General features: G+C 43.0%; 1 protein-coding gene across 10 annotated transcripts in view; it reads left to right on the top strand.

Annotated features, from left to right (window-relative positions):
• Nucleotides 1–13: 13 nt before the first annotated feature.
• The window catches only part of C16H19orf47 (chromosome 16 C19orf47 homolog), a 54113-nt gene continuing 40897 nt past the window's right edge, over nucleotides 14–13229 (top strand). For 2 of the 10 annotated variants that reach the window (XM_077131857.1, XM_077131856.1), the window contains exon 1: nucleotides 5290–5815. In XM_077131857.1, the coding sequence (XP_076987972.1) occupies nucleotides 5797–5815 (19 nt within the window). In that variant the 5' untranslated portion in view covers nucleotides 5290–5796. Of the gene's footprint in view, nucleotides 47–137; nucleotides 180–219; nucleotides 777–825; nucleotides 2639–5288; nucleotides 5816–13229 lie in introns of those variants that run through there. The other 8 variants (XM_077131858.1, XM_077131859.1, XM_077131853.1 and 5 more) reach the window with 7 other exon arrangements.

A 13229-nucleotide genomic window follows, 5' to 3' on the forward strand; every position in this document is an offset into this window, starting at 1 on the left:
GCACTCTCTCTGGTGGCGGCGCGGCGGGCTAGAGCGGCGCGGGCAGGTCAGCTTGACTTCCGGCGGCGTGGGTGGGACTTCCGGGGCTGGCAGCCGGGATCGAGGGAGGAGGGTCTGACAGTTGGCGCCGCCGGGCGGGAGGGCGGGCTGCGCGAGTGGGCGCGGGCCCGGTGGGCCAGGTGAGGCGCGGGCCGGGGGTGGTGATGTTGGGCCGGATGCGGTGGGAATGGGCGGCGTCCGGAGCTCCGGAATGCGTCCCCGGGCAAGAGACTTCTTTCTCTGAGCCTCAGTTTCCTCTGTAGAATGGGGGTCAGAATCCACCTCCAGCACCCGGTCCTGGGTTAGAGTCGAGCTCGTGCATGTGGGAGCCCCGAGCTCAGCACCTAGCACATAGTGCTCACTTCGTTACTATGACTGTTAATATTGAGGCTGTTTGCACCTGGAGTGAACTATGTGGCTGTGGGAGCGTGAAAGATTGTTGGGCTTGGAGGCCGATGGACTTAGGTTCAAGTTAGACCCAGCTCCACTGTGCGACAATGAGTAGTGCCTTCACCTCCCCGAACTTCTGTTTCTTCATCTGTAGAACGAAAGCTAATATTCCCAAATATAAGGTCATTGTAAGGATTCTGATAAATGTGTATGTAAAGCTCTTGAGCTCAGGCCTTGCCACAGTAGGAGCTTAATAATCATCATCATAATAATAATAATTTCAGGAGTCACTGGTGTAGCTGAGACACCCAAGGAGGAAGAGGGAGAGAGGAAGCTCAGAGACCACAGTAAGAAAAATTTGGAATGTGGAGTTGGGCAGTTAAAATCCTCTGCTCCTATTTGGCCAGTTCTGCTGTATCTTGTAGTAGTAGATTTTTCTTTAAAACAACAGATGCATCTACTTCCAGTCAGTTAATTTGAGAAGGAAAATTTGTGTTGCTGTTCTAGTTGGAAAATTAGCATTGCTTGGCCGTGATAAGAAGGAAGACTTAATCTGAAATACAGTGGAAGCAGAGCAATTGATTGAATTATAGATAGAAACTGAGAGAAGAAACTTTGAAAAAGGAATAACATGCTCTAAATACTTTCACATTGTCAGATCCCTTGGACCGTGGTAGATGATCTTATCCTCAGTTTCTGGCTCACACTTTGCACACAACTGACATTAGACTAATGACTGACTTACCAAGTCTGCTTCCTTTTTTACCTAGCTCCCTAAAGATTTACTTATTTTATTCAATGCATACTTAATGTAGCATTTACCACCCACTGAACATTGTTCTAAGGGCTTTGCGTTTATTAACTCATTTAATCGGTTTAGCAATTTTAAGAGTTGGTACTCCTATCGTTCTTATATTACAGTTGAGGTAAGTGAGGTTCAAGAAGGTTAAGCCACTTACCCAGAGTCACATTAGGAAGTGGCAAAATCAGGATTTGGATCCAAGCCTTCTAGGGCTTAGCACAGGATGTCTGGTCCATAGTAGTAACTTGATTTGGGGGAGCTGTCATTTTTCTCTTATTATTGTGATAATTTTCATTATTCAGAAAGTCAGCACTGGAGATGGGTTTCTAAGATGATGAAGAAAGGAGATTGCATCCAGCAGGGAATTCTGCAGCAATAAGGAGAGAATACTAGTACTTACAGGATTCTGATAAGCATTAACTGGAATCTTGCAAAGACACTGTGCCTAGCTTGTAAGCCCTCCATCAGCATTAACCATAAACACTGGACTGACTTCAGTCCAAGTCCTGGCCCTCTAGTTACTGGCCATGTCATCTTGGATCTGCCACTCTCATCTGTAGTAGAAATAATTTTTAACCTTTTTCCTGGGATGATTGTGAGAAAACACCTGAGATGTAGACATACTTGGTGCCTGGCATGTAAGGAAGGTACAACAGGAGCTATTATGTGAGCATTGGAATCAGGGAGAACTCGTTTGTGAATTCCAGTAAAGCCACTTGCTAGTAAAGCCACTTGTGACCTTTGGCAAATGACTTCACCTTTTTAAGTCTCAGTTTTCTCATGGGTTAAAATGGGGCTAATAATAGTCATCACTCACAAGAATGTTGTGAGGCATCTACATGATGCTTGACTCGGGTCCTGGATACATAGTACCTGGGATATGAGGAGTTGTTGCCCTGTCTGACTTATTGAGGTTTTTCCATGCCCTACTCTTTGAGAGATGCCTGTTGTATTGTCCCCATCCAGCAGTAAAAGCCAGAAGGTTGAAATTGGACCTAAGGAAGCCAAGTACAAAGCCGAGTCATATTTGTGGTCATGTTCAGCAATAAGAGGTGCAGCAGAAGTCAGTGAAGGGTGGGATGATCTCAGGCTAGAAGTTGAAAGAGTCTCAGATGCGGACGACTTAGGGTAGGCTTTGCAAATCAGATGGCAGCTAAGGAGGGTGAGGGGAGCTTGCTAGGAGGACAGGAGGGGGTTGGCATTTCAGGCATAGGTGACATCCTTTGTAAAAGTGGGGAGGCAGGCCAAGCAGTTGTGTGTTTGAAGGCAGGCTGGGGTGGAAGGCAGGGGTTATGAGACCAGGCTATAATTAACAATAGCCAACACTTCTAGAGTAGCATGCACCCAGCCTTGTCCCAAGTGCTTTATGCATAGAAATCCACCTGACCCTCAGAGCCATCCTCTAAGGTAAGTAGTGATTGTAAAATCCCACTTTGCAGATGAGAACACAGAGGTTTAATGGTGAAATGACCTGCTGAGGCCACATAGCTAGTAAGTGGTAGGGGCAGATTTGAGCCCTGCAGTCTGGTTCCAGAGTCTTTACTCTTAAATATTCTTTTTTCTGATGTACATATAGCTTTTTTTTGTTTTCCAACTTTCTTATTGTATAGTATAACATATATACAGAGCAAAGAAATAAAAAAGCAAGTTTTCAAAGCACTCTTCAACAAGTGGTTACAGGATGGATCCCAGAGTTTGTCATGGGCTACCATACGATCCTCTCATAGTTTTCCTTCTAGCTGTTCCAGAACATAGGAGGCTAGAGGGCTTAAAATACTTTTTTATCATCACAATTGACTTTTTTTTTCCTTTTTTTGTGAACAATAACATAAATACAAAAAAGCTGTATATTTCCAAGCACAGCACCACAATTAGTTGTAGACTTTAATATGGGTTACAATTTCGCAATTTTAGGTTTTCACTTCTAACTGCTCTAACATACTAGAGACTAAAAGAGATATCAATTTAAAGATTCAGCATTCCTATTCATTTGTTAAGTCCTATCTTCTGTGTATAATTCCACCATCACCTTTGATCTTTCCATACCTCTCATTGGGGTTGTTTGGACTATGGCAATTCTAAATTTCTCATATTGGAAGGGTCTGTCACTAATATGGGTTAGGAAGCAGGAACTATCTGATGTTCTGGAGTAGCTGGGCTAGGTTTCAGGACTTAACTGGACCAGGGACCCATCTGGAGGTTGTAAGTTTCTGGCAAGTTACTATAGTGCCTGGAACCCTTGTGGAATCTTATAAATTGCTCTGTGTGTTCTTTAGAATTGGCTGGAATGGTCCTGGTTGGGGTTTGGCAGGTTATGATAGGTAGCAAGTTCTACCTGAAGCTTGCGTCAGAGCAACCCTCCAGAGTAGCCTTTTGACTCTATTTGAACTCTCTCTGCCGCTGATACTTTATTAATTACATGTCTTTTCCCCCATTTGGTCAGGATGGAATTGTTGATCCCACGGATTCATCCCTGGGAGTTCCCTCCCACGTCACCAGGGAGACTTTCACCCCTGGATGTCATGTCCCACGTAAGGGGGAGGGCAATGATTTCACTTGCAGAGTTGGGCTTAGAAAGACTGAGGCCACATCTGAGCAACAGCAGAGGTCCTCCGGAAGTAACTCTTAGGCATGCCTATAGGTACTCTTAAATGCTCTTATACCATCAAAAGGGAGGGGGTTGGGGGAGGTTGTCCTGCGTTCAGTGGGGAGATTGTGTGTGATAGTAAACAAAAAGGAACTGTGACAGAGGGGGAGGAGGAGGGAGGGAGAAGGATCCGAATCGGGCTGGGTGTGTAGAAGGGAGCAGGGTGAAGGGAGAGGGCGGAAGAGATGGAGGAGAGGGGCTGGGTCGGTGTGGGGAGCAGGGCTCAGCAGGAAGGAAGTGTGGGGCAGGACGGTGTAGGACAAGTAGTCCTGGCGTTGAATAGCATTGAATCATCACAGGAGAAAGTGATCTTCTTTAGTTCCCTTTCAACACTGCAGAGAAAATCTCCATTGGTACTAATATGTTTTCAGCACTTTTCTAATGTCTGCTAATCCTACCTAAGTGAAAACTGGTTTTCGTGCTCTACCCCTCCCCCTCAAACTTGTCTCCTGCCACTTTCCTTGCTTGCTCCACTGCAGCCACACAGGCTTCCTTGCTGTTTCTCATACATGCCATATAAGCTGCTGGCTCAGGATGTGGGACTTGCTGTTCCTTCTTCTGGAACACTCTTCCTCACTCTTCCTCCATAAACCACATGGTTCTCTCCTTTCTCTCCTTCAGTTATCTAAATGTCATGTTAGAGGGGTCTTCCCTGATCACCCTATTTAAAATTGTCACCTCCTCCTCAACCCCCATACCCTGCTTTATTTTTCTCCCTTCTAACATACTGTATCATTTACTTATTTATTTTCTTTACTCTGTCTCCCCCTTTCCATCTCCACCTAGATGCTAAGTTCCATGCTTTCGTTCACCACAGCCTCCTCAGCTCCTAGTAGGCGCATAGTAGATTCTCAGTAGATTTTTTGTTTTGTCCTTTATGGTAACAGCTTTGTTGAGATATAGTTCACTTGGTGTGTGATTCCCCCATTTAAAGTGTAGCATTCACTGGTTTTTAGTATATTCATAGTTGTGCAGCCATCTCTATTGTCAATTTTAGATGATTTTTCATCACCCCCAATAGTAACCCAGCACCCCTTAGTCATCACTCCCAATCCTTCCATCTACCCCAGCCCCTGGTAACCACTAAGCTACTTTCTGCCTCTGCAGATTTACACATTCTGGACATTTAATGTAAACGGAATTGTACAGTGTGTGGGCCTCTGGGACTGACTTTCACTTACATTAATGTTTGTGAGGATCACTACATTGTTGTTACATGTATCAGTGTTTTATTTCTTTTTATTGTTAATATTTTCTTGTAGGATATATACTACCTTTTTTTTTTTTTTTTTTTAACTTAAAAAAAATTTTTTTTATTACATGGGCAGGCACTGGAAATTGAACCTGGGTCTCTGGCACAGCAGGTGAGAACTCTGCCACTGAGCCACCATGGCCTGTCCTATGCTACCTTTTATTTATCCATTCATCAGTTGATGGAAATTTGGATTGTTTCCACTTTGGGGCTCTTATACATAATACTGCTATAAAGGTTTGTGTACAACTTTTTTTTCCATCTTTTTTCATTGTGATAAAATATCAGGAAACAGTTTTTGAACGGATGAATGAATAGCTGTTTATGGTCAAGGTCTTGGGCAGGGGGTGTCTTTTTTTGTCCCTCTCCCTTCCCAGCCTGACCTTTAAGGGGGTGTGGGAATGGAGCTGTGGACATTTGCTGTCCCTGGGCCTTGGCCCAGGGAGAAGTGATCGTTGTGGTGGCAGCTCTGTCCCAGGCTGACTTCCTGCCAGCTGCTCCAGGCTATTCCTGGGCTGTGAGCCCCCAGCCCAGGAATTCCTCCCTGGCAGACCAACAGACAGACGGGGAGAGGGACATATACACACAGCCGGTGGCGACTCATGGGCCCTCTTCCTTCATTCTCTCTTCCAGGATCCAGGGAGCAGCGCCAGGGCCAGGGCCACGATGGTCTCAGTGACTATGGGTGAGTTTGTGGTCTTCTTACGTTCCCCCCGCCCCCTTCCACTCTGCCCTTTTGGAGGTATGGCCTTGTGGGGAGCCTGGGTGGGGGGAGGCGGGAGGGCCAGGTTACTGGCAGAAACAGGTGTGCCCCGAGGAACATAGGGTAGGGGGTGGGGCCCACCCGTTAAGGCCTCGCCACCTCCCCTCTATCTCGGCCTCCTGACAGCCTAGTCCAGCAGCCAAGAACCTGGGGATGAAATCTGTCAGTTCTGCATGGGCTCTCCGAGCCCTGGTTTTCTCACCTATAAAGTGAAGATCATAATACCCCCTACATCATGGGATGTTGAGAGATGCAAGGAGATGATTGCATGCGACATCTTGGGCATAGTTCTCAATCAGTGTGGACTGTTAATATCATGAACCCAATCACCATCTTCCCTTTAAGTTCTGTGTTTTGGGATTGCCATGTCATAGAGATTAATTGGGCGCTTTTTAAGATGAGATTTCTCATGTATTATAGAAAAGTACAAGAAACGTGTTTGTGTGGTTTTAAGAATAATTAAAGCAAACATCTGAGGACCTCCTTTATGATTCCATTTATAGAAAGTGCAGAAATAGGCAGAACTAATCTATGCCATTAGAAGCTGATTGTTCCCCTTGGTAGAGAGGAGTTGTGAGAAGCAGGGGGTCCAGGGCAGGGCTTCTGGGGTGTTGGAGATGTTTTATTTCTTGATCTGATATGTTTGGTTTATGAAAATCATCAGACTTAGGCACACTTTGTTTTGTATATATTTCAATAAAAAGGTCTTTTTAAAAAACACCCCCGTCCCCTCCCCCCATGACCAGTTGACCTAGGTCAAGAAATAGAATATTGCCAGTCCCCTTGAGTGTGGCAGCCCAGTCACTACTGCCTCCCTCCTCCAGATAGTATAAGCCACTCTCCTATCTTTTGTGATACTCTTTCCTTACTTTTCTTTAAACTTGTACCACCAATGGAAAATCCCTATTCTCTAGACTTTGGTTTTGAACTTATGTGAATGGAATCATGTCGTGTGTTCTTTTGTGTCTGGCTTCTTTTGCTCTACAGTGAGAGTCCCTGCTGTTGCTGTGTGTAGCTGGAGGGCTTTCCTTTGTACTGGTGTATAGTATTTCACGGCATGGGTGATCACCATTTCTTTTAAATTTTTAAATATTTTTGTTGTAAAAATCTAACATATAAACATTCTTGACATACAAACATTCCATACAGGGTGTACAATCTATGGCTCACAGTATCATCACATAGTTGTGTATTTGGCACCATGATCCTTTTTTCGAACATTTGCATCTCTCCAGCAAAAGAAAGAAAAAAGAAAAAAACTTATACATATCATACCCCTTACACCTCCCTCTTATTGACCACTAGTATTTCAATCTACTCAATTTATTTTAACCTTTATTCCCCCTATTATTTGTTTATTTTTTACTCATTTGTCCATACTGTAGATAAAAGGAGCATCAGACACAAGGTTTTCACAATCACACAGTCACATTGTAAAAGCTATATCCTTATATGATCATCTTCAAGAATCAAGGCTACTGGAGCACAGCTCAACAGTTTTAGGTACTTCCCTCCACTCACTCCAATACACCATAAACTAAAAAGGGATATCTATTTAATGCATAAGAATAACCTCCAGGATAAGTTCTCAACTCTGTTTGAAATTTCTTAGCCACTGACGCTTTATTTTGTCTCATTTCTCTCTTCTCCTTTTTGTAGAGAAGGTTTTCTCAATCCCTTGTTGCTGGGCCAAGTTCATCCCAGGAGTTTTGCTCGACATTACCAGGGAGATTTACACCCCTGGAAGTCATGTCCATTTGAGGGGGAGGGGAGTGAGTTCAAATAAAGTGATTTTTAAAACTACATTTAAACAAGAGGCACAAAGGGGTGGCTTTAGAGTGGGGGAAACCAAACCTGCTTATGTGAACAATTGTAGAGATTTTAAAAAAAGTGTGAAGAGCCGTAAACATTCTGAGAGAATATTGATAAGCAGATGAACAACAGAGGCTAAACGATCAATTTCAGGAACTCAGTCTGGTGAACCTGACTCTGGAAATATTCTCAAATAAGTCATTAAACAGATGGTTTGTGAGTACATAGGGAAAGAAGCAATAGTTGCTCAGAGTCAGAATAGGTATGACTTACTCATGCCAAGCTAAACTGATTTCCTTTTTTTTTTTTTATTAATTAAAAAAAAGAAAAGAAATTAACACAACATTTAGAAATCATTCCATTCTACATATGCACTCAGTAATTCTTAGTATCATCACATAGATGTATGATCATCATTTCTTAGTACATTTGCATCGATTTAGGAAAAGAACTAGCAAAACAGCAGAAAAAGATGTAGAATGTTAATATAGAGAAGAAAATTAAAATAATAATAATAATAAAAATATATGTGTATATATATATATAAAAAGGAAAAAGAAAAAACAAAAACAAAAGATACAAACAAACAAACAAAAAAACTACAGTTCAGGTGCAGCTTCATTCAGTGTTTTGACATAGTTACATTACAGTTAGGTATTATTGTGCTGTCCATTTTTGAGTTTTTGTATCTAGTCCTGTTGCACAGTCTGTATCCCTTCAGCTCCAATTACCCATTATCTTACCCTGTTTCTAACTCCTGCTGGTCTCTGTTACCAATGATATATTCCAAGTTGATTCTCAAATGTTGGTTCACATCAGTGGGACCATACAGTATTTGTCCTTTAGTTTTTGGCTAGACTTACTCAGCATAATGTTCTCTAGGTCCATCCATGTTATTACATGCTTCATAAGTTTAGTCTGTCTTAAAGCTGCATAATATTCTATCGTAGGTATACACCATAGTTTGTTTAGCCACTCGTCTGTTGATGGACATTTTGGCTGTTTCCATCTCTTTGCAATTGTAAATAACGCTGCTATAAACATTGGTGTGCAAATGTCCGTTTGTGTCTTTGCCCTTAAGTCCTTTGAGTAGATACCTAGCAGTGGTATTGCTGGGTCGTAATCCATTCTGCCAGTCTATGTCTTTTGATTGGGGAATTCAGTCCATTAACTTTTAGTGTTATTACTGTTTGGATAATATTTTCCTCTACCATTCTGGCTTTTGTATTATATATATCATATCTGATTTTCCTTCTTTCTACACTTTACTCCATACCTCTCTCTTCTGTCTTCTCGTATCTGACTCTAGTGCTCCCTTTAGTATTTCTTGCAGAGCTGGTCTCTTGGTCACAAATTCTCTTAGTGACTTTTTGTCTATAAATGTTTTAATTTCTCCTTCATTTTTGAAGGACAGTTTTGCTGGATATAGAAGTCTTGGTTGGCAGTTTTTCTCTTTTAGTAATTTAAATATATCATCCCACTGTCTTCTAGCTTCCATGGTTTCTGCTGAGAAATCTACACATAGTCTTATTGGGTTTCCCTTGTATGTGACAGATTGTTTTTCTCTTGCTGCTTTCAAGATCCTCTCTTTCTCTTTGACCTCTGACATTCTAACTAGTAAGTGTCTTGGAGAACGCCTATTTGGGTCTGTTCTCTTTGGGGTGTGCTGCACTTCTTGGATCTGTAATTTTAGGTCTTTCATAAGAGTTGGGAAATTTTCAGTGATAATTTCTTCCATTAGTTTTTCTCCTCCTTTTCCCTTCTCTTCTCCTTCTGAGACACCCACAACATGTATATTTGTGCGCTTCATATTGTCCTTCAGTTCCCTGATCCCCTGCTCAAGTTTTTCCATTCTTTTCCCTATAGTTTCTGTTTCTTTTTGGAATTCAGATGTTCTATCCTCCAGTTCACTAATTGTAGCTTCTGTCTCTTGAAATCTACCATTGTAGGTATCCATTGTTTTTTCCATCTTTTCTACTTTGTCCTTCACTCCCATAAGTTCTGTGATTTGTTTTTTCAGATTTTCTATTTCTTCTTTTTGTTCAGCCCATGTCTTCTTCATGTCCTCCCTCAATTTATTGATTTGGTTTTTGAAGAGGTTTTCCATTTCTGTTCGTATATTCAGCATTAGTTGTCTCAGCTCCTGTATCTCATTTGAACTATTGGTTTGTTCCTTTGACTGGGCCATATCTTCAATTTTCTGAGCGTGATCCATTATTTTCTGCTGGTGTCTGGGCATTTGATCAGATTTCCCTGGGTGTGGGACCCGGCTGGTTGAAAGGTTTTTCTGTGAAATCTCTGGGCTCTGTTTTTCTTTTCCTGCCCAGTAGGTGGCGCTCGTGGCGCTCATCTGTCTGCGGGTCCCACCAGTAAAAGATGCTGTGGCTCCTTTAACTTGCCAATCTGAATCTCGCAGTCGGCCCGGGAAACCGCGCATGGAGTGGGGGTCGCCGGCCACCGCAGCTTGGGGGAGTGCCGGTCCAAATTGCCCAGCTGGCCCGAGACACCAAGCGTGGCGGGAGGGCCCCGCTATCCAACGTTCCCAGTCAGACCAGGAAGTCACATGTGTGGAAGGGACCCTGGTCGCCAGCCGCCCCGGCCCGGGAAAGCGCGCGCCCCTCGGGTATCTCACCGCAGCGGATTCTCCCTGCCCGTTCAGCCATTCCAGAATGGGGTACGCTGCCTTTTGGTCTCTGTCGTGGCTCCGGGAGCTGTTTCGTATTGTTTCTGTTTCTTTAGTTGCTGTTCTGGAGGAGGAACTAAGACCCGCACATCTTACTAAGCCGCCATCTTCTCCGGAAGTCCTGATTTCCTTTTTGAGGGATCTGAAATAACCCATTTGAATTTTAGCACAACTCTCATGTTGTTTCTCTCAGTATGTACTCTGTCTTTTGTACTGACCTTTCTCATAAACTGTACATAGAAATTCCCCAACACTTGTTAGGCATTTCCAAATGGATAACTTAGAGCCACTTTTCATTTGCTCTTTGATTAGACAAATATTTGAGCATCTCTTAGGTGTCAAACACTGTGCTAGGTGTTGGGAATACATCAAGGAAGAGCCTGTCCTTGTGGCGTTTACTTTCTTGTGGGGAATCCGTTCCCAAATTTGCGAATTTTCCTCATTCACCAGTTCTTCTCCTGTCTTATGTGAACTACACATGCTTTTCGTGTGCTAGGAGAATCCTCAGCTTGCATGTCTTCACCAGTTACCCTAACTCCCCTTTTATCTTTAAGTTTAAAATGGAAAAGAGATTGGGCTACAGTCTCCTTTGACCAACAGGTGCAGTCCTCTTTTTTTTTCTTTTTCAAAGATTAACAGATTTATTGACGGAATAAAGCAGGGAGAAAGCAGGTAGGAGCCTGAAATTGGCTCCTGCCTGGGGAGCCAGCAGGAAGAAGGAGAAAATGACTCCGGTTCTTTGTTTTGGGAACTGTGTTTTAAAGGGACATTAACACCAGGAGGGGAGGGTACCCACTAGGTAATCACCATTCCTTTAACCATGCTACTGTTAGTACATATTGTGTTGTCTCAAAAATGCTGCTATGACTATCAGTCTCCTGGTTGCACTGATTCCAGCACACGTCTTGTTGCACGTTTTCACCTCTCTGAAATGGGGGTGCATATGATAGCTGGCAGCTCACATAGTTTAATTGGTAGCATTTTTCTTTCCTAGTAATGCATAAAATGATGGTGTGTGTTGGATATGGGGACTTTTGCAGGTCCTAGAACACTGGGTTCTGATCATCTTGTGATTAAAATCACAGACTTTGTCTCAGGCATAGAGAACTACCCCTAACCTCTGTGGTGCCTTTTTTTTGGGTAAATAACAGCTTGAGATATGTCACATACTATAAAATCCATCTTTTTAAAGTATATGATTTATTGTTTTTCATATATTCACAGAGTTGTACAGCTATCACCATAATCAATTTGAGAACATTTCACCAACCTTCCCCTGCCAAAGAAAAAAAAAATACCTAATAGCAGCCACTCCCCTTTTCCCTCCCATTCTCTCCCCCAGTCCCTGGCAACCATGAATGTATAGTCTCTCTCTATAAACTTGCCTATTCTGGACATTTCATTTAAATGGAATAATTATGTGATAATGGAATCAGGGTCCCATGGCTGAGTACATGGGTGGTGCCTGTGCAAACTAGGGAAAGGTGCCCCTCTCCTCTGGGCTGCTGGAGGAAGTCTTGAGGGCAGGAGCTCCTCACCTGCCCCTGTCCCTGAGGGCTCAGGCTAGGAGACGGATCTGTTGTGGGTAGGCCAGGGTCTCCCTGGGAGCATGTGGTCCACAGACAAGTTCCTCTGTTAGGCGTCAGTGACCTGCATCTGGGCCCTGCACTACCACTCACTCATTGTCTGACCCGGAGTCCGTCTGTTTCCTTCCTCTGAGCCTCAGTTGTTTTATCAGCAAAATGCATGTCATAATACGAAATTTCTTCTAATCCAAACCTTTTATCTACTGCTACATTATGTACCATAAGAAAGGAAACAACAAGTTGCCTCTTAAACCATGGCAGCCTCTTACAGATCTGGCTATCAGAGGTATTAAAATGTGAAAAAAAAGTTATACTTGTAGTCAATGAGCTCATGTAACACCTGGCATCCCACAGCAGGTCAGTTTGAGGGTCACCCTCAAGAGGCCAGGATATAAATTTAGGGACAATAAAGCTTCATGGATGGGTCTGCATTGTCCTGGCCTTGGCTTCATTTCATGTTTAGTAGTTGTAGTAGTATTATTAGTTTGCTAGCTGTCAGAATGCAACACACCAGAGATGGATTGGCTTTAATAAAAGGGAATTTATTTAGTTAACGTCTAGTTCTTCAGAGGAAAGGCAGCTTTCTTTTTTTTTTTCTCAATCTACTAAATTTATTTTAACATTTGTTCCCCTTATTATTTATTTTTAATCCGTATGTTTTGCTCATCTGTTGAAAAGGTAGATAAAAGGAGCATCAGACACAAGGTTTTCACAATCACCCAGTCACATTGTGAAAGCTATATCATTATACAGTCATCTTCAAGAAACATGGCTACTGGAACACAGCTCTACATTTTCAGGCAGTTCCCTCCAGCCTCTCCATTACACCTTAACTAAATAGGTGATATCTGTTTAATGTGTAAGAATAACCCTCAGGATAACCTCTTGACTCTGTTTGGAATCTCTCAGTCATTGACACTTTATTTGGTTTCATTTCGCCCTTTCCCCTTTTCCTCGAGAAGGTTTTCTCAATCCGTTGATGCTGAGTCCCAGCTCATTCTAGGATTTCTGTCCCACGTTGCCAGGAAGGTCCACACCCCTGGGGGTCATGGCCCAGATAGAGGGGAAGAGCTGTGAGTTTGCTTGTCGTGTTGGCTGAGAAAGAGAGGCCGCATCTGAGCCACAAAAGAGATTTTCTTGGGGGGTGTCTTAGGCCTAATTTTTAGTAGGCTTAGCCTATCCTTTGTGGGGTTAAGTTTCATATGAACAAACCCCAAGATTGGGGGCTCAGCCTATTACTTTGGTTGTCCCCACT

This window comes from Tamandua tetradactyla, chromosome 16 (assembly GCF_023851605.1).
Source record: "Tamandua tetradactyla isolate mTamTet1 chromosome 16, mTamTet1.pri, whole genome shotgun sequence".
In the NCBI taxonomy this organism is placed as follows: Eukaryota; Metazoa; Chordata; class Mammalia; order Pilosa; family Myrmecophagidae; genus Tamandua; species Tamandua tetradactyla.